Source organism: Manis javanica, chromosome 17, assembly GCF_040802235.1.
Source record: "Manis javanica isolate MJ-LG chromosome 17, MJ_LKY, whole genome shotgun sequence".
Classification (NCBI taxonomy): domain Eukaryota; kingdom Metazoa; phylum Chordata; class Mammalia; order Pholidota; family Manidae; genus Manis; species Manis javanica.
The window spans coordinates 46,732,199-46,755,749 of NC_133172.1; the positions used below are offsets into that span (position 1 = coordinate 46,732,199).

At 46.6% G+C, this 23,551-nt stretch overlaps 2 protein-coding genes across 3 annotated transcripts in view; one reads left to right on the forward strand and one right to left on the reverse strand.

Annotated features, from left to right (window-relative positions):
- Nucleotides 1-20,885, forward strand: part of CDH5 (cadherin 5) — a 33,156-nt gene extending 12,271 nt beyond the window's left edge. For both annotated transcript variants that reach the window (XM_037025285.2, XM_037025286.2), the window contains exons 3-12: nucleotides 4,850-5,138; nucleotides 6,027-6,143; nucleotides 6,970-7,134; nucleotides 8,036-8,223; nucleotides 8,944-9,194; nucleotides 12,163-12,305; nucleotides 13,887-14,011; nucleotides 14,343-14,451; nucleotides 16,485-16,730; nucleotides 18,290-20,885. In XM_037025285.2, the coding sequence (XP_036881180.1) occupies nucleotides 4,850-5,138; nucleotides 6,027-6,143; nucleotides 6,970-7,134; nucleotides 8,036-8,223; nucleotides 8,944-9,194; nucleotides 12,163-12,305; nucleotides 13,887-14,011; nucleotides 14,343-14,451; nucleotides 16,485-16,730; nucleotides 18,290-18,798 (2,142 nt within the window). In that variant the 3' untranslated portion in view covers nucleotides 18,799-20,885. The remainder of the gene's footprint in view (nucleotides 1-4,849; nucleotides 5,139-6,026; nucleotides 6,144-6,969; nucleotides 7,135-8,035; nucleotides 8,224-8,943; nucleotides 9,195-12,162; nucleotides 12,306-13,886; nucleotides 14,012-14,342; nucleotides 14,452-16,484; nucleotides 16,731-18,289) is intronic.
- On the reverse strand, nucleotides 2-18,283 carry LOC140847117 (uncharacterized). Its single transcript, XM_073226324.1, has 3 exons — nucleotides 18,138-18,283; nucleotides 14,910-15,073; nucleotides 2-4,020 (listed from the first exon to the last, which is right to left on the reverse strand). Exon 3 carries the CDS (start codon nucleotides 299-301, stop codon nucleotides 2-4), a length of 300 nt encoding a protein of 99 aa, XP_073082425.1. The 5' UTR covers nucleotides 302-4,020; nucleotides 14,910-15,073; nucleotides 18,138-18,283.
- Nucleotides 20,886-23,551: the final 2,666 nt, after the last annotated feature.

Sequence of the window (23,551 nt, forward strand, 5' to 3'; positions counted from 1 at the left end):
ATCAGGTGAAGATGGCAGATGTGGTGGTGGCAATGATAATGATGGTAACAATGGTGGTGATGGTAACGCTGGTGATGGTTATGGTAAGGAGGAAGGTGGTGATGGCAGTGGAGGTGATAATGGTGAAAGTGGTGATGGTGACCATGGTGGTGATGGTGGTCATGGTGGTGATGGTGATCATGCTGGTGATGGTGGTGATCATGGTGGTCATGGTGAAGATGGTGGTGATGATGATCATGGTGGTCATGGTGATGATGGTGGTGATGGTGGTCATGGGGGTGATGGTGGTGGTGGTGATCATGGTGGTGATGGTGGTGGTGGTGGTGGTGATGGTGATCGTGGTGGTGAAGCTGATAAGGAAGTTTCTGGTGGTGATTGTGATCACAGAGGTGATGATGGTGGTGGAGGTGATGGTGAATGCCAAAGTTCACTTTCTCCCAGACCTTGGCCTGTGGACTAAATATCTCTGTTGGATGGGCCACCCACTGCACAGACTGAGGAGGAGAGCCTGGCCTAGGGGTTCAGGGCTGAGGGTAAAAGTAGTCAAGGCTGCCATCAAGTTTTCCCATCTGAGGGGCCTGGAGGACCTGAGCAGCCTTCTACAACATGGTGCTCATGACGAAGTAGATTATTCAGGCCAGTTTACCAACCCTGGTTTAGGCTTTCAAACCTCCTCAAAAATAGCTCTCCACATTCTAGGACACCCATAGTAAGGTGCCTGACCCAAGCCTGACCTCCAGGGCAGTGCCTGACACTCCCAACTGCACTTACCCCCCTTTAAGACTTGTCCACATCCCAGACACCTTCCCAGAACTGGGAGCTAAGCGGTCAAGTACTGAACTGCCTTACTATTTCAAAGTACTTCTGATGTCAAAACCATCCATTCTGATCCAAAGCAATGACTCTAGTGGTGGAATTTCCCATACGATGACAAGTAGAAGGGCTATGAATTTTGAGAGTTTCCATTGAGGACAAACATTTCTTTTAGGCGCATAAAATCTCACTACGTCAGTTTCTTGGAATCCAAACATGGTCAGCTGAGGAAAGGAAAGACCCGTGTGCCAGTGAGTGGGAGTACGGGGCCAAGCACGGGCCTGGGTCCTGGGAAGACAGTGCTAGGAAAAGACAGACTCGGTCCCCACCTTTGTGGAGCCTGTGGTCTAAAGGAGGAGCTAGCAGAACCAACCCACCACCTGGCTTTATGAATAAGCTTTTATTGGAACAGAGCCATGCCCAAGCACTACCAACTGTCAGGGTAGCTCTCATGCTACAGTGGCAGTGCTGGGTGGTTGTGACAAAGATCGTGACACACAAAAAATATTTACTATCTGGCCGTGTACAGAATCAGTTTGCCCACCCTAGTCTAGAGGGGACATCAGACATCTAGAGCATATATCAGACAAAGAACCCCACAACCTGCAGTGATGGGGGAGCCCTACAGTCATAGAGAAACAGGCTAGGAGGACCCTTTGACTGGGGAGGGTCCGTCTGGCCTCAGCACCAGAAATGCCACAACAGTGGAGTTGGGGCCAGCAGAAGAGGCTCTGCCCACAGCCAGCTGACTGCATTCCTGGGCTCCTCCGGCTCCTCTCAGAAATTTAAATCCTTCAGTATAGCTACTCAGAAGGGAAGATGCTTGCCTAGGGTCAGAGTGAAACCAGGCAGAGCCCTACAAGAATCTAGCCCTAGGAAAGCACAGGGTTCCTGATCTCCAATACAAATGTGAGCTCTGTGTCATAGAGGAAAATGTCAACCCACCTCCATCCTGCCCAGTGGGATAACTGTGCCATGAATCAGCAACTGAGGAGAGTGGCCAGCTCCAAGGAAAACTGCAGGGTGAGTCAGGGGGAGTCAGCATCATGCGCACGCCTAACGCAGCGGCCTTTGGAAGGCTCGCCCAAGGGTCTCTGAGCAGCAGGAAGTACGTCAGGCCTGCCGTCATCTGCCATCAGCATTTGCTTGGCATTTGACATGGGGAGGGGGACAGAGGACCCACATGCAACCCCCACCCTGGGAAGAAACAAGTGTGCCTGGGAGAGGGAAGGAAAAGACTGCAAAAGACTGCAAGGATCTTCTGGCTCCCAAAGATGTCGTCTGAGGCCAGGAAGGCCCTGTTTACGGCGGCCAGAGCCCGGAGCCTGTGTTTACAGACTGAGTGGACAATGGGAACAAATCCTGAGAGGCCCCCTAAATGGGAAGCCTGGCTTTTGGCACTAAGATGTTATATCCAAATATAGTGATAACTTTTTCAAAAGGCCTCCCAAAGGCCATAACCTCAGTCTAATCATGAGAAAAATAACAGACAAATCCTAGTAAAGGGGTACCCTATAAAATACCCAACCAGTCCTCTAAACCGTCAAGGCCATCAAAACTTTGGAAGTCTGAGACACTCTCACAACCAAGAGGAGCTTAAAGAAGGGTGATAACTAGCTGTAATGTGTCCTAGACAGGATCCTGAACAGTAAAAACTAGGGAAACCTACATGAAGCATGGACTTTAGCTAATAATACTGTATCCATATTGATCCATTAATTCTAACAAAGGCACCATGCTGATGTAAGATGGTAGTAACAGGGGAACCTGGGAGCAGGATGTATGAGAACTCGGTACTCCCTTCTCAATTTTTCCATAAATCTAAAACTCTTCTAAAAAATAAAACCTATGTAAGAAAAGCTGGAGGGAAGGAAAAAAGAAATGATACTCAAATGAAATCTTACGCAGAATTTCAATAAAATAGATCAAAACGGACTCAGTGACCACAGCTCACCCTGGCCATGTGGGTCGTGACACACCCACCTAGAGCCCCATGTAGAACTACCACTTATCCCAGCCCTGAGCAACTCACACAGGGCTCCAGACTACCCTACTCCTCGAGGCCCCGCTGTTTCCCCCAGGCCACAGGTTGCGCGGCTAGGGCATCATTTCTTGCCTCCTGCCCCACTGTTCACTTTATGCCCTGGCCACAGGGCCTTGGGACTACCTCCTGAGCCCACGTGCTCCTGCACACCGCAGCCCTGCTCCTGGATGCTTTACCACCTCCAGCTGGGGCCCGGGAGCCCCACCTCTCTCCCTCCCTGCCCACCTATGGCCAGGGGTCCTCACTCCCTGTCTCCACTTCCTCACCTTACAGAGTCTTCTCCGCGCTCTGTCATCTGGCTTCCTACCCCACTACCCTCTAGGTGCTGCTCCCACCAAGGGTTCCAGGGGCTCTCTGCTGGTAGACGCCCAGGACACTTTCCAGACCTCATGGGATTTGACCACACCCTTCTTGATGCTCCCTCCTGTCTTGAGACCCACTCTTTCTTGGTTCTCCAGCACCCAAGGCTCTTGTTTCATCTGACCCTTCAATGCCGCCCTTCCTCAGAGTCTCAGCCCTGGGGCTTTAACCCAGGCCCTGAGAGCAAGAACAGGGTCTGGGTTACCTCTGTGCTCCCAGCGTGCTGCCTGGCACCTTGTAGGTCTCCAATTTACATTTTTTTAAATTGAACTGAACTATATATTTTTTAACATTCTAACCATCTATGAGAATACCAGTGTATGTGCACGAAATATGATTCCCTTATATTCCTAATAGTCTGTTTCTAAGTTCTGTAAATGAAAATGTTCAGCAAATGTAACCTAATATCCTTCAACACATGGATCTATCATGAACAATAACTAGCATTTATTGAGAGCCTGTGTAAGTTGCTTTACATACATTATTTTCCAATTCTTATTCCTTATGACACTAATAGCGTATTTTACAAAAAGAAAGGGCTCAGTGGTCAAATAAGTATGGGAATTCTGAGTTAAATAAAGCTCACTGGAGTTCTTTTCTGTAGAACTGTACACTGTAAATCTCCAAGAAGAGAACATTTTATGTACTATTCCAAAAATAATTTGACCAGGACCAGTGGTATGCTGCTAAATATTTGACAACTGGCTCTCCAAGGAAAAAGGTCCTGATTTGGAGCATCTGCTAATTTCCATGATGTAAATAATCTCACCATGTCTCTGTTTCAAGCCACCAATTTGATGTCACTGAAGAGAGAAGTGGGAAAAGATGTGCATTAATACAGCATTATTTCATTATTTCTATCATTCGACACAACAGATATAAATAACCTCAAGAGCACAGTAAAATGTAGGAAAATTATTAGAAAGAAATGATTTTGAGTGTTTACCTTTGTTTTTAACATGATTCATTTCATTTACGTTTATATAATTGAATTTTTAATAATGGCTGTGTTACCAACCGGCTCATAAGCATTCCTGAAAATTAAGTTGGCTCGGAAAAGCCAAGCCAGTCCAAGCCAGCTCCAGCACGTGGTGGACACTCATTTTTGTGTGGAGCAGCAAAAGAGACAAGTGTTTCCTGAAACTAACTTTCAAAAGTGCTGTTTTGCTCATTAGAGCAACTCAACATCAGAAGCAATATTATCGCCATTTTACAGATGAGGTCACCACGGCTCAGAGAGGTTTAGTGACTTCTAAGGGGCAAATGCCCACTTACCTTCCAATGGCACCAGGTATACTCTTTCACTCAAAAAATGTTTTGTTAGTATCTACTATGTTTCAAGCACTGTTCTAGGCAATATGGGGCAGTGTGCTAGGCAAGTCACATTAATGTGGCATTCACAGTGACCTAGCTAAAAATGACCATCAGAGATTCTTGTTAAAAATCAATGTCAAACTTAGGTTCCCTGGCCAGCACCACACACACACACACACACACACACACACACACACGTGCACACAAACATGCACATGTGCACACAAGCACACACATGTATACAAACGCACGCTTGCATGTGCACACACACACAGCCATCACTGCCCATTTCCAGCTCATGGACCTCTTCTTCCCTAGATTAAATCAAGTGTGAACCGCCAGAATGCCAAGTACCTGCTCAAAGGAGAGTCGGCCGGCAAGGTCTTCCGTGTCAATGCAGACACGGGGGACGTGTACGCCTTTGAGAGGCTGGACAGGGAGAAGACCTCCGAGTACCACCTCATTGCCCTTGTGGTGGACAAGGACACCGAGAAGGACCTGGAGTCTCCTTCCAGCTTTACCATAAAAGTACATGATGTGAATGACAACTGGCCTGTGTTCACACACCGGTTGTTCAATGCATCTGTGCCAGAGATGTCAGCTGTGGGTACGTATCCAATCTGTCCCTCTCCCTCTTTTCTCCCTCATCACCAGTTGGAAGATGTCTCTCCCCTCAGCAACTCTACTGCCTGGGGTCAGGATTCAAGGAGTTCAGAGCAGGGATTATAATGCCCATATTACCATTTTATATGGCTTGAAAGAAACTCTGGTCCCTAAAGAGCAAGCTCTGATCCGGTCCCAGACCAAACCCTGACCCTAGCCCTAACCATAAGGGACACACACGTCTCCTTACTCTGGAGCAGACCCCACCCACTGCTCTGATGCTCAGGGCCGGCAGACCAAGAGCATAGCCTTTGCGCATGAAGAGCGCCAGCTCTGCCATCCAGACAAGAGGCGTCATCTCCAGGGTCCCCCAGGCCTCCAGAAGTCACTACTTCTTCCTCAGTTCTACCCCCAGCCTCCAGGAGGTGCCAAGAAACCACCCCTTAGTCCAGGGTCCCTGGCCAAGACCTTGGGGGGCCTTAACAGTCCTCCCTGTTAAAGACGGGAATCCTGGAGTTCAAGGGAAAAAGATGCATGATTCTCCACCCCTTTGGGGGCACCTTCCCATGTCCTTATTCTCAGCCTTCTAGGAAAGGAAGGCAGCAGCCCCTCCTCTCCTCTGATCTTCTCATGATCCCCCAAGCTAGCCACTCCCTCCTCATTTCCCCTATAAATAAAAAACACCTGGTCTTTTGCCCCCTTCAAGGGTGACAAGCTGGGCCTCCACCGCTACCAGTACTTTGTCCCCACACTGGCTCCTCAGGAAAAAAAGGCAGCCCTTTGTCCCTCAGGACCTGGGGAGGTGGGTTCCCGGAATAGCCTGCATCCCATCTGGGAATGAGGTAAGGGGGCATCAGCCACAGGCAGCAACCTCCAGATTCTCCCTCCACAGGGACCTCAGTCATGCGTGTGACAGCAGTGGACGCAGACGACCCCACTGTGGCAGACCATGCCTCCGTCATGTACCAAGTCCTGAAGGGAGAGGAATACTTCGCCATCGATAATTCTGGTCTGTATAACCAGCCCTCCCGGGCAGGCAGAAGCTTGGAGGGCAAGGGGGTGGGTACTCCAGGGGGAGTCCAGTCTGACAGATGTCACCCACCACTGAACCACACTGTCCTATGGAGATGGTCAGTACCACACACTCAGACAAGGTGGCTGCTGAGAGCAGAAGACAGCAGACAGATGCCCAAGATGTCCCAAGATGTTCAGGGAACAAAGTCAGGATCCAAACAGTGACAGAAGAGGTGGAAGAGAAGGCTGGATAGCAAGTCTGCATATGGGTTCAGACATACCTGTTTTCCAAACCCAGCTTTACTCCTCAGCCCCTCTGAAGACCTTAGGCAAATCAACTAACCTCTGCATGGTAGCTGTGACGCTCGAATTAGGTAATGTGTAGACAGCGCATGGCCCATCATAATTAACCGCTCAATATGACTTAAAAACTGTAAGGACTGGGTTTTGGAAGCAAGACAGAAGTCTAGCTGTTCAGGCCAAGGGCACACTGTCTTTCAGAGGATGGCAAATATACCACAGACACTCCCAAAATCTATAATGCACTAAGGCAGGCATCACTAATCCATCACAGCACTCGTTCCACTCTGAGCCTACATTTGCCCTCCTGCTCTTTGACAACACAGTGCTACAGTCAGCAAGGGCCAACACTGCGCCACACTGGGCGGCTTTCGTCTAGCAGTGTAGGGCACCGAGGTACAGATGGTAGACCAGTAGTTCTCAGTCCTGGCTGCACAGTGGAATCACCTGGCTTTTAACTCAGGTGTTTTCTGGGTAGGGTTCCCCAGGTAACATGGCTCCTGCTGGGACACTTTTTGCAGGACTCATTTTCACAAAAACCAAACACTTGGACCGAGAGACGCAGGCCAAGTACACGATCATGGTGGAAGCACGGGACGCCCAGGGCCTCCGGGGGTATTCAAGCACAGCCACTGTGTTGGTCACTCTGCAGGATGTCAACGACAACTTCCCTGCCTTCACCCAGAGTAAGCCCCTCCCCTAGGGCCCTGGGGTGGACAGGGTTGGGATACCCCAGATCTGGAGACCTGGGAGCTCTCAGGAAGAAATCAAATTCCTCTACCTCTCCCTGAGCCCCAGGGGGAACCCAAGGCCCAGGAATTCATTTTGGTGCAGGTAGGGGCCTTGCCCCCCATCCCTGAACACATTCCCAGGGCTGTCCAGCTGCCCCCTGCCACAGTGTCCTCACAGGCCAAAGGGAAATCACACTCCCTGCAGTGTGCCACCAGGACACCCAGAGTCCCACTTCCAGATAGGGGCAGTTCCACCCAGATCCCATGGACTCAAGAAAATCCAGGCCCCAGCTAGAAAATCCCCACGAGCTGGTGAGCAGCGGTATGGCAAAGCTCTGCATCCAGAGCCCAGCTGACCCCTGGCCCCTCCCACAGACGGATTCTCCACCACCACCCCCAAAAGACGTCCAAGAAAAGCTTTTTACATGCCCTGGTGGGGCTGGGAAGGAAAGTCAGATGGCTCATCTTGTACCCTCCAATGCTGAGGCACAATTCGGAGGCCCAGCCCAAAAACAGCTCAGTTTCTCTGAAGTAGCCCCAATGTATACAGCATAAGCTCCCTGAAAGCAAGACTTGTCTCTCTTATCAATAGTTAGGTCCCCTAGCAAAGTACCTGGCATACAGTAGGTGCTTAATAACTATTTATTGGCTAGAGGGATGGAAGAACAGAGCAGGACCTCTTTGCCTCAGGGTCCAAAATTCTAGGAATAATATTAATAATAATATTGTTATTATTATTATTAATTATTTGATCATGCCCATTTCCTGTATCAAAATGTGTTAAGATAGTATGAGGGACAATCACCTTTTCTATCTCACTAACCCAATGTCTTTTGGGGCATCCTATTTTCATCAGCCAAGTACACATTTGCTGTGCCCGAAGACATCCGTGTGGGCAGCCCCCTGGGCTCTCTGTTTGTTGAGGACGCAGACGAGCCCCAGAACCGGATGACCAAGTACAGCATCGTGCAGGGAGAGTACCGGGACACCTTCACCATCGAGACGGACCCCACCCGCAACGAGGGCATCATCAAGGCCATGAAGGTTTGTGAGCCTGCAGCAATGACATCAGATGTGGGGTTTGGGGCTCCTGGTATCCCCAGGACTCACCCAGGGGCTACTCCCAGGTCAGAGGCCACCAGAGGGTCATGTTCTTTGGTCAGCTCAGGGCTGGCCATTCACTGGTACAGATGGTGACCCTGAATCTGGGACAGGGAGCCAGGAGAGGAGGGTCATGCCTTAGGCTGGGCTACCCCGGAAGCAGAACTTGACGCAAGGGTTTGGGTGTAAACAGTTAATTTGGAAGGTGATCCCAGGAAGTTCCAAGACTAAAGACACACAAAATGAAGGCAGCTAGTCCTTAACGAGCAGGTTATCACTGTGGGCAGGTGGGGCCCAGTCCCACTGGGGACATCTAGGGTCACTGTGGAATATGCCTTGGAGATGCAGGAGCTGAGGCTGGGGGAGCTGGGGTGTCCTGGAGGCTTCACCTCCTGGCACCCCCTGGCCTACCAGGGGCACCAGCCAGTAGGGCTTTGGTGGTGTCACAGGTGCCTATGGCAGAAGGCATCAGCATGTAAGGAAACAGTGCATGCGAGGGGATAGGTGTGGCCATTGGCAGTGGAAGTATCACTTCTCTGGGCCACAGGCCCCCCAGCTATAAAATGGGTGTCATCCCAATACCACTTTACAGGCTCACTGTGAGGCTCACAGACCACAAGTTTGGCTCAGAGCAGGTGTTCACCATGCTTTTCCCTCCTGCAGCCCCTGGACTATGAACGTATCCAGCAGTACAGCTTCACTATAGAGGCAACGGACCCCACCATCAACCTCCACTACCTGAGCAGCACCTCCCTCAGAAAAACTGCCCGAGTCATCATCAATGTCACAGATGTGGACGAGCCCCCCAACTTCCAACAGCCCTTCTACCACTTCCAGCTGTGGGAGAACCAGAAGAAACCTCTGATCGGCTCAGTGCTGGCCACGGACCCCGATGCCACTCGGCGGAGCATTGGGTAAACAGGTGGAGGGCATGAGGGTGGTGATGATCAGTGCAGTCCTGGCACTGAGGTTCTTATGCCTGCTGGACTGAGACCAGGCCTCAGGGGGGAAACTGGTTTCCTCCAGCATGCACGTAAGAAGTGGCAGAGGCAGGACTAGATGGCCAAGCAAGCTCTTCTGCTGAGCACCTGGCTGGGGGGTTTCTCGTCCTGTCCAGGCACCCCTCCTAGCCTGCACATGGCCATCAGAGCTGCCTGTCATCTCTTCTACCTTGAAGGGGCTGTTCTCTGGACCATGGTCCCCACAACTCCCATCAAGGGAGATCTCAGTCAAGAGGGCAACCAACTAGAACAGGAAGCCCATTCACTCAATGTCTTATTAAATGTGTCTTCCCAAAACCACAAAAGGAAAAACTGTTCATTTCACATGGTCAAACAACACAAAGATCTGTAAAGAAAATGTCAGTAACCCCCACTCCCAGATGATTCATGTTCGTGGTGTGATGTGGTCCTACCACGCATTTCTTCATGAGCACACAAACATCCACATACATTTATGGTGGATTTGGTGTTTGTTTGTTTGGGGGTTATGATTGTTTTTTAAATTTTCTGGACCATGCCATGCCATTTCATCACTACTTCTGTCTCAGCTATACTCCTCTCCTCTACCCTCTGGGACAAAAATACAGTTCTAATTCATACTTTCTAGGGCCACACTTTGATAGTATGAATTTAATCCAACCTCATTTTATTCCAGAGGGATAGCCAATTGTGCCAGCATCATTTATTAAATAAATCACTGTTCCACCTTTGTTATATACTATGTTCCTGTACATAGCTGAATCTCTTTACAAATCCTCTATCCTATCTACTACTCTTCTGTGATGAAGCCATTCTCTTTTACTGTAGCAGCTTTCTTTAAAACTTAGTGTGCATAAGCCAAGTCCCTTCCTCACTGTTTTTTTTTCATTTTATAAACTTTCATGTATTCTCAAACATTCATTATTTCATATGAACTATAAAATTCTTTCAGGTAGCTTTTTAAAAAACATTTTCATTCTAGTGAGAACTGGGTTGACCTGTCAATTTGTGTTGACATATCAAAGGGAGAGTTAATGTTGTATGTTATCAGGGCTTCTTATTAAAGTCAAAATATTTCTCTCCATTTTGGCCACATCTCCTAAGTTTTGGGACTACTGTTTTCATGGCCATTCTAGTCTCAATACTCTGTAATGACATTTTTTATTTCTTTATTGATCCAAGTTTTAAGAAATTGATTTGATTTTTTTTCTTTTCATTTACAAGTGGTAGGGTATTTTTTATTTTTGCTTTAACTTATTCTGTAATATAATACAATTGTTATATGTGCCCATTTTTTCCCTAGAATATCTAAACTTTAGCTTTGTGCATTTTAATTTTTTTATTCAATTAATAAAGGTTTAGAACTATGTTGAAAGGTTTTTTTACATAGAGGTTTTTTTATGTTCACTATGACTTGGGATTTTTATCCCTATGAAATTACCCAACTTGTCCTGCTAAATATTTTGCCTTCAATTCCAAGATGCCTGATGTTTAGTTTGTTAGTCCTATTTTCACAGTATTCGTGTTTGCCTGATATAAATTTTCCAACCTTTACTTTTAACTTTTCTAGGTCATTTGGCATTTCTCTCTCAAAAATAGAATACAGTTGTTTTTGCCTTTTAATCTATACTGAGATGCTTTGTGTTTGACTTTTTACATCTTTCATCATAAACGTTTCATCTTACTCTTATCTTATTATACATTTCCCATTTTGCAAATTTAATGGCTTTTTCTTTTCCCCCATCTTTGCTATAGATCCCATTTTTTTCTTTTTTTCCCTCCTAGATACTGGATAGATGACATCGATTTTTACTTCTACCAGTGAGATTTACTTCTCTCTTTAAAATTAAAAATATTCCTGGACCTGTATTTTCTACTTAAAAATACTACACACACACCATTGCTTTCCTATATGATAAAGAAATCAACAGTATCATTTTAATTCCTTCCAAATCAGGTTTTTACTTTACATAGAGAGACTTCTTAGTTAGATGAAGTTTTCAAAAAAAAATTTTTCAGGACCCAGTTTTGTGATAAGCTTCCTGAGTTCTTGCATGTTTACAAATCTCTTAGTTCTTTTGTCTTTTTACATCAATAACACCAGATATGCTCATACAATCCTCAAATTATAGACACTTCCCTTCAAAACTACTATCAATGTGTTCTAGCATTTAACTCTGTGGGGATACCTGGGGTAAGTCTGATTTCTCTTTCTTTATAAAAATGAATTTTTTCTGTCTGTACTCTCCTCAGTTCCCTCATATAGCCTTGGAATCCAAAAGTGTATCAGGATGTACCTAAATATTGATCTCTTCTAAAAATTACGCCGATATCAATGACTTCTTTTAATCTGTAGACTTGGGTCCTTCCTCAGATTAGGAAACTTTTATTATTTATTTTGTTATTTCTTCTGTCCTATTTGCTCTGGAATTTTCCTCAATAGTAGCAAATACATATACTCATCTCTCTTCATCTCCATATATTTTTTTCTTGATTTCTGGAAGAACTTTTCTAATTTTGACTGAATTAATTTAATTTCCTTTCAATCACCTCTTATCCCTTCCAGCTCTAGTATTTCTTCCTGGCTCTTGCCAAACTGTCTTTTCATTAGTCACAAACACCAACCCCAGCCAAGGTGTAGTTGGCTATAGTGCCGCCTGCCTAAACTCTGAAAGTGCAGCTGATGGGATCCCAAGGAACGGCCTTCCGCCCAGCCATGGCAGTACTCCTAAAATCAAGGGGATTATGTCACTGCTCAGAAACCCTCGGGGGAGTAAAATGCAATGCTTAGCGCGGACAGAGGGGGCACAAGGGTCCATCCCAAAGGGCCCCGTCTGTCATGCTGAGGAGTTTGGACTCGGCAAAGAACACTGGAAAGCTGTGAAACTCTCTCCCTTGGCAGATACTTCATCCGCAGAACAAGTGACAAGGGCCAGTTCTTCCGAATTACCAAGCAGGGGAACATTTACAATGAGAAAGAACTGGACAGAGAAATCTACCCCTGGTATAACTTGACAGTGGAGGCCAAAGAGCTGGATTCTAGTGGTGAGTGGCCCCCATCTGCCAGGGGACCCGGGCTTTTCTCCTCTCCCCCATTCTTTCAAAATTGGCAAAATCTCTCATTTCGGGTCTCTAGAGGTATCACAAGCTCCTCTTGAGGCACCACTTGGCTGGGATGCTATAGCTCCTCAATTGTCAAAGTGTGGCTGGACTAGCAGCATTCACATCCCGAGACCTTGTTAGAGGGCAGACTCGAGTCCCACACCTAGACTGAATAAGAACTCATGCACATCATGGTTTAAGGAGCACTATTATAAAACAGGCTGCCAGATGTCCCTGTGATGAGAATCACCTAAGGTGCCTTTTAAACACAGCTTCTCAGACCCCTCCCTGGAGGCTCTGGCCCGTGAGCCAGAAGTGGGGCCAAAGAATATGCATTGAACAAGTGCCACCTGGTTCTTAGTATTCTGTTTATTTGGACAAGGCTGTTAGGGGGCTGTTTATGTGCCAGTTAGGGGACTGAATTCAATATCTGAAGCAGCTTCCAACTCCAAGATTGTTAGGTTCTCCAGCAATTAATGTAACTTTTGCTAGAAGGGAAGGCAAGCACTGGAGCTCTGCAGCCTTTACTTATGTGAGGAAATCACAACCACCCTCCGGGAGGATTAGTATTCCCACCTTGCCCAGGAGACCACCAGGGCCCAGACAGCAGTGACTTGATCAAGGCCCCCCTGGTGCGGCCCTGGAGGGCCCCTTCCTCCTGATTGGTGCTCCAGACTCCCACATCCCTGACATGGCAGCTAAGCCCCACCGCGATGGACTCCAGCGTGCTTCAGATCAGCCTTTTCCCTTTTTTCTCACGTCTAATCTCATTCATACAATTTTTAAACTTTAAAAGTAATTGTTTGTTCACTTTAAAATATGTGCAATACAGAAAAGGAGAAGATTATCTCCCATAATCCCATCCTACAGAAATAATTACTGTTAGTACTTTTTAGGGTACTTTCTCTGGTCTTTATTTCTATACATATTCTTATATATAATAGAGACTGTAGTATTTATATAAAAATCACATCTTCCATCTTTACTTAACTTTATTCCAGAATTATTTTCTCATCATACTGAAATGTCCCTTTTTAAATTAATTTTTAATGTAATTTACATAGACATTGTAAAAGGCCACATATTTCATTCACTTAAAGTGGCTTAATTTGTTAACCCAATCTCACCTAAATTGTTTACCTTTTCAATAATTTTGTAATTAATATAATTTACTTAAATAAGTCCTATTTATTTAAATTAATTTAATTACTTAATTGAACATAATCACTTAATTGATCTAATTACTTAATTTAACTAATTTAATCAAAGCCTTTTTAAATTTATTTACATTGTTTACCTTTTTGGTTCTCACAAATAATTCTTTTGTCAACACCTTTGTGAATAAAGCTTGACCGCCTTCCTCTTCTACTCCTTTCATCCAGAACACCCTCCCTGGCTTCTCTCCCAGAGGTCCATAGCCTCTTACTGCAAAAAGGGCACCCCTCCACAACTCCCCTTCACACAGTCTACCCTGGGCCAGCAGGAGCTGAGCCCACTGTGGTCACAAGTCCTTTCCCCCTGCAGGAACCCCCACAGGCAAAGAATCCATTGTGCAGGTCTACATCGAAATTCTGGATGAAAATGACAATGCCCCGGAGTTTGCCCAACCCTATGAGCCCAAAGTATGCGAGAACGCTGCCCAGGGAAAGGTGAGTCTGGCTTAAATGGGAGGGGAGGCAGTGCCCACTGGAGGCAGGCTAAGTAGCATTATGCTGAGATTAATATAACCTGCACAATAGCCTTGAGGAAAGGTAAAACACTATCTGCAATTTACAGATGGGAAACTGAGGCTAAGAAAGAAATGTTGGGAGAATAGATTGACAGAGAGGGGTGGCACGAAGAGTGGCTTTGTGGAGACCATTTAGATTAGTGTTGCAGGTGAGAGGCAGCCATGGTCAGGTCTAACCCCAAAGTCTCCCTCACTGAACCCCAGGCCATCCCAACACCACCAATGACCATTCCCCATTTTCCACCCTCCAGCTGGTCGTGCAAATTTCAGCAATAGACAAGGATATAACGCCACGAGATGTGAAGTTCAAATTCTCTCTGAGCTCTGAGGACAGCAACTTCACCCTCAGGGATAATCATGGTACGCATCACAGCAGTCAGCCTGGCTCTTAGCAGGGGCTGGGGGCAGGGTTATTTGGAGTTCTGAAGCGCCAGGGTCAAGACCAAGTCACAATACTGGGGACAGACCCTCACTGGGGTTTTCAAGTTATGGATATTTTGTACAAGTACCACCACATACCCTATTGGTCTGTGGAATGGTCAGAGCTGCCCTGGATAAAATGCCAAGTCCACATTCCCTGTAAGATGCTCAGGTCAGGGAGGAATGCAGAACAGACAAGGGGTGCAGGCAGTCAGCTCAGTTCACGAACCAGCCAAGGGATTACTTCTCACACCCCATCTCTATGATCAGCACAAGTGCAAACTGCTTTATGACATGGAACTTTGAGGTCACTCCCAGAGTCAAAACTGAAAATGTGAAATCAGAAATGCCAAGGATACAGTGAACTTTGTTTTAGTTCATCTACAGTGACTGCTTACCACCAGGCGGGCCGGGACAGGATCTGGCCCACCCGTCACAGCCCAGAGAGTCCTGTGATGTCAGTAATGGCCAATCAGATGAGAATGTGCTTCTGAGAGTGATGATGCTAAGTTGACTGAATTCCAGCCAAAAGTAGACGGGTTTCCATGGCTTCAGCAGCTTCCTGAGGAAATAGAGAAAATTCCCATTGGGTCTAAATAGAGCAATCTTTCACCCAGCACAGGGTGGAATCCCTGCCTGTCCCTGACTGGCAGAACTGTGGTTAATGAGGATCACATATAGAACCATTGCCACCTTTAGAACGTCAGGGAGCAGGGTCCCAAAGAGTGAGGGGCAGACCCAGGGGATGAGCCACAGACCCCATCCTCAAGGAGCCTCCTAGGGGACTGGAAAGGCAGCTGTGATGCACTGGCAGTCAGTGCTCAGCTGTCTTTAGTAGTAAATAATGTGGCAAAAATATCTGTTACCCCATCCCCCATGTCCACCTCGACTTCACCTCAGAGGGATCTGCAATGGGGTAGAAAGCTTAAGTGTGACCCCAAAGACACCCCATGTGTAACCAGGAGACAACGCTGTTGGTCTCAGATTCACTGGTAGCATCAATGTCCTCCTGTAATGTTACATTAGTGAGAAATCTCTAATTCTCCCATAAAGTATCAGTGGCCATATCATCATTATTTTCAATTATAACAGACATGGTTACCTAATAATGAAATGCAGTTGGCTCTCATTTGAAATCTAAAAGATGACCTTTGCTTTGGCCAGCTTCCTGAGTGGGCCAGCCCTGAGTGGCTAGGCAAATTCTAGAGCAGGGAGTCACTGGACCCTCTGATCATCGCATCACAACCTCCCAGGAGCCTACAAAAAGGAAAATTATCTGGCCTCTGCCCAGAACCACACTGAATTAGAAATATGTAAAGGAAGGATGGGAGTATGGGGGAGAGGAAGAGGTGTGTCAGAAAAATCAGCATGCTTAAAAAGTTCCCTGGGGGATTCTTCTATACATGAAACCATTGATTGAAGCTGGGAGGGTAAAGCCAATATTTGGATCAAAGCACATTCCCAATTCCAGCCTCAATGACACATGTAATCATTCCCCCAGTACCCCAGGGAACATGTACATTGTTAATGCATTATCAGGGATGGTAAAAACAGCATTAGAAGTCAGACCAATGCTAAAAGATTTTTTTTAATTTCATTTTTCCTTGAATTGCTTGTCAAAGGTTAAAATAATATATTGATTAATTAAGCCAAAAGAGTCACCTGTTATTGGAATGGGGTTAGGGAATAAAAAGGGGTGGGGGCCAGGCATATCAGTTGCCCACAGAAACAGAAAGCACAGATTTTAATTTTGGGCAAGCTATTCTTTGAGGTTAGGTCAGAGCAGCTGCCAAAAACATCCCCTCTCTAGAGAAACAGACCGGAGCTCAAATGGCTGAAACATGAGGAAAGGGGATACAAAGGGCACAGTCAAGGAGGACTCCCTGGAGGAGGCAGGGCCACACCGTCAGTGTGGACAAGGGGAGAGGCACTCTGGGCAGCACAGCCTGATTCTGCTGCCTTGGTGTTTCCAGATAACACGGCCAACATCACAGTCAAGTATGGGCAATTTGACCGAGAGCGGGCCAAAGTTCACCACCTGCCTGTGCTCATCTCGGACAATGGGAGGCCGAGCCTCACAGGCACCAACACGCTGGCTGTGACTGTGTGCAAGTGCAACGAGCGTGGCGAGTTCACCTTCTGTGAAGAGGCAGCCCCCCAGGTGGGCATCAGCATCCAGGCACTGGTAGCCATCTTTCTCTGCATCCTCACCATCACAGGTCAGTGTCTGGGAGGTCGGGGAAGGGATACTGAGGGGACTGCACAGGAGGAGGAAGAGGTCAGGGATCCAGGTCCAACCCTGCCTCCATCCCACAGGTCAACTGTGGGCCAACAGCCCCACCCTGGGCCTCACCGTCCCTAGTGGGATACAGGGGCCAAGCTTCCTGGGTGCCAAAGGGAGGCAGTGGGCAAGGAAAGTGGGGCTCCGAGGAACCTCCCCTACCTTAAAATATTTTCTATAGGACATTCCCTCATTCAGCTTACATATTGTGAGCATTTACTATGTGCCAGCACTATTTTAGGCATTTATTGACATAAAACCTATTTTGAAAAAAAGAGGATCCAGTTGTTCTTTGAAAAGCAATGGAAAGTTAAAAAACTTCTACTTCGATTATCTCTAGGGGCTTTCTTTCCTTTTTTTAGGACTCCTCAAGCCTTGATCTCTTTTTTTTTTCTTGTTTGGGCCTCAGAAATTTTCAGAGCATTTTAGGCCTTGCCTTCAAGTTTGGGTTCCCTGGGAGCCAGCCCCTGGGACAAAGTCTATTCGGCAGGTGCTCCCATGAAGCCCCAGAAGGAAGAGAGGAGAGTGAGGTAGGGAAGGGAGACAGCCAAGAAGGGCGCCTTGTCGTGCAAGTCACCCCTGTGGGTCACTGAAGGTTCCTGCCACTGGAGAGCAGGAAGTGGTATGGCCTTCACAACTGGTGCTGATGCACCAGCTCCCATCAGCTGATGGTTGAGGGCTCCTCCCAGACCCTGAGCTCTCCCATTTTACCCACCATGAGATGGGGCAGCGGCCAGGCCTCCAGAGGAAGCCCTCAGGTGCTTAGAGATCACCCTGTGCTCTGTGGTGACAAGACCCAGGGATACTGTGGGGTACCCACATTTTCTGCTCCAGGCGTTTCCTGCCAGTGGCTCCCCGAAGAGACCCCTGAGTGTGCTCCCCTCCTGGGACTTCTGCGGCAGGCAATCCAGACTCAGATTCTCCTTTTGATAATAATCAGTAATAATAATGATAATGACCTTGCCACCACGCACAGACTTACGCTTAACCTCATAACTACCTTACCAAACATAAACACAGCAGAGAAGTTATCATTTCCATTTTACAAGAAGAAAGCACACAGGCTTGGAGAGGGCATCCCGGCTTTTCTTATTATCTTAGTAATAGCTTAAGCAATTCAGATCTAGAAGGACAGAGCCTGGGGGGGGTACCCTAAACCTAGTTTTAGGGGTTCTCTGCACCCCACGGTCCACCCTCCTCCTGGGCTGGAGACCGTCACGGTCACAGCCCTCGGAGCTGCGGGCGGGGTCAGCATCTACACCGCGGCCTGTGTGACTCTGGGCAAATCACACAGCCTGTCTGCGCGCAGCTCGCATGACGGGAAAATGGGGATACTACCACCTACCTTGAGTGAGGTAAGAATGTGCCCAATAGCGTGCTTGCGCATATACAGTAAGAGCTACTGCCACGGGCACCACCGCCGTGCAGTTCCCGCACCATAGCTCGCGGCGGGGCGCCGGCCGCAGGCCCTGTCTGACCAGCTCTGCTCGCCCGCAGTCATCACCCTGCTCATCTTCCTGAGGCGGCGGCTCCGGAAGCAGGCCCGTGCCCACGGCAAGAGCGTGCCCGAGATCCACGAGCAGCTGGTCACCTATGACGAGGAGGGCGGCGGCGAGATGGACACCACCAGCTACGACGTGTCGGTGCTCAACTCCGTGCGCGGCGGCGCGGCCAAGCCCCCGCGGCTCCCGCCGGAAGCGCGGCCGGCCGTGTACGCGCATGTGCAGAAGCCGCCGCGGCAGGCGCACGGCGGACCCGGGGAGATGGCCGCCATGATCGAGGTGAAGAAGGACGAGGCGGACCACGACGGCGGCGGCCCGCCCTATGACACGCTGCGCATCTACGGCTACGAGGGCTCCGAGTCCATCGCCGAGTCCCTCAGCTCCCTGGGCACTGACTCGTCCGACTCGGACATCGACTACGACTTCCTCAATGACTGGGGGCCCAGGTTCAAGATGCTGGCCGAGCTGTACGGCTCAGACCCCCGGGAGGAGCTGGTGTATTAGGGGCCGCGGGCGTCTGGGCCTGGGGGACCCGAACCACTGCAGCTCAGGCCGGTCAGACACCAGGCACTGAGCCCTGGAATTGTAGCACTGCCACCCAAGCCCAGCAACCCTTCCTCACGGGTCCCAGGTCCCAGAGACCAACCTCCCACGACCTTGGGTAGCAAACTCCAGGTCACTGAAATGTCCAGGAACATGTATCAGTGGCGGCTGCCTCCTAAACGCTGGAAAATTCTGGCTAATGTTCTCTCTAGGCTTGGACATCCAAAGCCTTGAGGCCTAGGACCACGGGTCCAGCTGGAAGACTTTCTCTGGCTCCTCAAAAGAGCTTTTGTTCAGCTTGGGGAGGAGGGCTTCTGCTGAGGTCTCTACACCACCTGGTGAAGCTGATGAGGTCCAGGTGCACGTCTGCCTGGAGGCAAGGGGCTGGCTGGCATGCCCCTGGGGCAAGACTCTCTGCAGCCAGGCCCATGGGAGCCTGGGAAGGTCCATCACACCTGCCCTGCTTCAACTTCCTCACGCCCTCTGAAGTCTGAAATCCCCCACCACTCTCCAGCCTCTGCCCAGGCCTGTCAAGATTGAGGAAGGGACCCCTTGACAGCACCATATCTTGGGTCCTGAGGCGACTTCATGGGCCTGCCATGCTGATAACTGTGCTGTACTGAACACTGAAAACAACCAAAGTCAGGGAGATTGGCTTGTTGAACTCTGAAGCAACTGTGAATCCATCCTGGAGGGACAGTGGAGACCAAATGTGACAGATCATAGGGTGAGGGCCATCTCCACACCCTCACCCTCCAGAGAGGGCCTAGAGTAGCTGTGACCCCAGTTTGAGACCCATCCTTACCCCTTCAGTTTTGCCAGGGAAGAGGGACAGATGCTCCTGGAGCAGAAGACCACTCCCCATCTCTGCCCGGTCTGGTCATTCATTTATGCCCTCTTTTCTCTCTTTATTTTCTCTCTCTCTTTCCATCTCCTAATCTCTTGACTTAGAGGCACTCAAGATGTGACTCTCACAGCAACTCTGGCTAAAGTCCAAACAGCTGACTGCACAACAGAGCTGTGCCTTTACACCTCATTATTGCCACATCTCAGGGAACCCCAGCAGGGCCCCATCCCTTGGGCACACCCTGCAAAAGACAAGACCCCTGCCCTGCCCAAGCATACCCCCAGCTGTCACCTGTGCATCTCCCACCTTCAGCCACAAATGGAAAGCTGCACTGCAGCACACCTTGGGGAAGTGATCACCCAACAGGAAGGGGCAGGGAAGGAGGAAACTCTCCAACTCACCCTTGGTCGTGGGCTGAGGTTCCCAAGTCTGGGCAAGGCCCTTCACACTTCAAGGGATTGTAGATAACACTATTTTTTAACCAATATCTAGTTTTTCATGATTTTTTTACTAATACCACTTACACATTTCTAGCTCTCACAAACATAGAATAAGGGTTTTTGCGTAGTAAGCAGGTTGCTATTTAGATTAACTTTTAATTCAGGTTTTTTAGTTGGATAAACAAACTCCTATAACCTTGTATTTCCTATCATTGTAGTAATTGCTCTACTGATAATGGCTATATACTGGCCACACTGGTGCATGAGATGTACTGTATTTTTTTTATACCTAAATAAAGACAAATTTTGAAATTCTTACATTTCTAAGAGCTGAGAGAGCTCATGTGAAACACACAACTACCACCACCAGAAGAAGAATCCAGGAAGCAAGAGGACATTTGCAGTCAGGATTTCAGACACACACAGAAAGGGATTGCCACAGAGAAAACAAGGGACTTGTAGTCCAATCCGTTCTCTTCCTAGAGCCCTACACCCTCACCCAGCCTCTAGGCATTACTCCAATCCCACCCTCATCCTATAAAGTAGCAAGGCCTCTGAAAGCTGAAGCTGTCACACCATCTCCATTTGGGAAATGAACCAGGCAGGTGAGATACATGTGGTGAGGGAGGAAATCAATCTCTAATTAGCCAGTGGACAACAATGATTGAGCAGCTGGTACTTTATTGGGGTGTGTGGACCCCAACACTGGGGTCCTGCTTAGAAAACCTCACAAAATAAAAAGAGGAAGCCTCCGTGTCAGACTCAGGTCTTGAATTGTCTTGAAGCTCACTTTAGCAAAGCCCCTGCTCCTTGACCCCTGACAGCAGGGTTTTCTAGGCAGTGTGTCCCCCAGGGATGATATTTTCAAATAATTTTGCTCTAATTTCTCTTGAGATTCTTTTTTAATCCAATGGCTATTTTGAGTGTATTGTTTAATTTCCATATATGTGTAAATTTTCTAAATTCCCTTGTTAATTTCTAATTTCATTACATTGTGGTCAGAAAACATAACTTTTATTATTTCAGTCCTTTTAAATTTATTGAGACTTGTTTACACTCTCACATATGTTTTATCCTGAGGAATGCTTCATGTGCTCTTGAGAGAAATGTGTATTCTGCTATTGGTAGTGAAGTATTCTATAGCTATCTGTTAGGTCTAGTTGGTTTATAGTGTTGTTCAAGTCTTTTATTTCTTCATTGATCTTCTGTCTAGTTAGTCTATCCATTATTGAAGTGGGGTGCTGAAATCTCCAACTAATATTGTTGAATTGTCTATTTCTCAGTTGAATTCTGACAGTTTTTGCTTCACGTTTGGGGTCTCTTGTTAGGGCATATAATTTATAACTATTACATATTCAGGATGGATTGACACAGCATTATAAAATGCACCTCTTTGTATCTAGTAACAACTTTTAACTTAAAGTCTATTTTGTCTGAAATTAGTATAGTCACTCCAGCTCTCTTTTAGTTACCATTTACATGGTATATCCTTTTTCATCCTTTTACTTTCAATCATTTTGTGTCTTTTGGTATAAAGTGTATCTTCTGTGGACAAAATATAGTTGGATCATGGCAATTTATCCATCTTACCAGTCTCTGATTGGAGTGTTTAATCCTTTTATATTTGATGTAATTACCAATAAGGTAGGATTTATGCCTGCCGTTTTCCTATTTTCTGTCTTATGTCTTACAGTCTTATGTCTTTTTTGTTCCTGTGTTACCCCACTACTGCCTTCTGTTATGTTAGATATTTTCTAGTGTACCATTTTAATTCTCTTGTCATTTCTTTTACTGTATTTTTTAGTTGTTTTCCTAGTGGTTCCCCTGAGCATTAAATTCAAAATCTTAACTTACAACAATCTACTTTGAATTAATAACAAGTTAATTTAAATATTGTACAAATTTGTTCTTATGTAGCTCTACTCCTTCCCCTTCTTCGCACTATCATTGTTGTACATACTAAATTTTTATACATTGTATGCTCATCAACATACAATGTAGATTCATAATTATTGCTTTACGCAGTTGTCTCTTAGGAGAGAAAAGGGAATTACAAATATATACATATATATATGTATGTATGTATGTATACTTACGTTGTCTTTTATATCTACCTCCACAGTTACCTTTACTGCTGACCTTTATTTATTCATGTGGATTCAAATTACTGTCTAGTGTCTTTTCATTTCATCCTGAAGGACTCCCTTTAGTATTTTTTGTGGAAAAGGTCTGCTAGTGAGGAATTGTCTCCATTTTGTTTGTCTAGGAATGTCTTGATTTCTCTTTTATTTTTAAAGGATAGTTTAGCTAGATATATAATTCTTGGCTGGTAGGCTTTCTCTTTTAGCACTTTGAATGTCACCCCACTGCCTACTGACCTCCCTGGCTTCTGATGAGAAACTGGCTATTGATCTTATACATATATATTTTGTATGTAATAAATTGTATCTCTCTTGCTGTTTACAATATTCCCTTGGTCTTTAATTTTTGACAGTTTCATTATGAAGTATCTAAGATAAATTCTAAGACTTTATCTTACTTGAAGTTCATTGAACATCTTAGATGTGTCAATTAATATTTTTAACAAATTTGGAAGATTGTGGCCATTATTTCTTCAGGTATTCTTTCTACCTCTTTCTTTCCCTCCTCTCCTCTGGGACTCCCATTTTGAATAGACTAGTATGCTTGCTAATGTTTAGTAGCTATCTAAGGTTCTATTCATTTTCTTCATTCTTTATTCTCTCTGTTCCTCATACTAGATAGTCTCAATTGACCTATCTTAAAGTAGGTCGATCCTTTCTTTAGCTAACTCACATCTGCTCTTGAGCTCTTCTAGTGAATTTGTCACCTCACTTATTATACTTTCAACTCCAGAATTCTATTTGGCTCTTTTTGTATAATTTCTACCTCTTTATTGATAGTTTCTTTTTGGTGAGACATCATCCTCACACTTTTCTTTAGTTCTTCAGACACAGCACCCTTTAGTTCTTTGAATATAGTTTAAACAACTGGTTTAAAGTCTTTGTCTAGTAAGCCCAACACCTGGGTACCTTCAGGGATGGTTTATATTGAGTGCTTTCTTTCCTGTAAATGAGCTATACTTTTGTGTTTCCTTGCATGCCTCATAACTTTGGTAAAAAAATGGATATTTTAAATAATATAATGTGGCAAGAGTGGAAACCAGACCCTTGCCCCCCAGGTTCTTGTTGCTGTTGCAGTTTATTTAGTAGCTTTCCTAAACTAATGCTGTAAAGTTTGCAGTCTTTGTTGCGTGTGGCCACTGAAGTCTGTGCTTGATAGTGGTCAGCTAATGACTGTACAGAGATCCCCTTAAATGCCTGGAACCAGAAGTCTCTCAGCATTTGCTGAGGTGCTCTGTGTGTATGTTGGGGAACTCCTTCGATGCTCAGGCAGGCAGTTTACAACT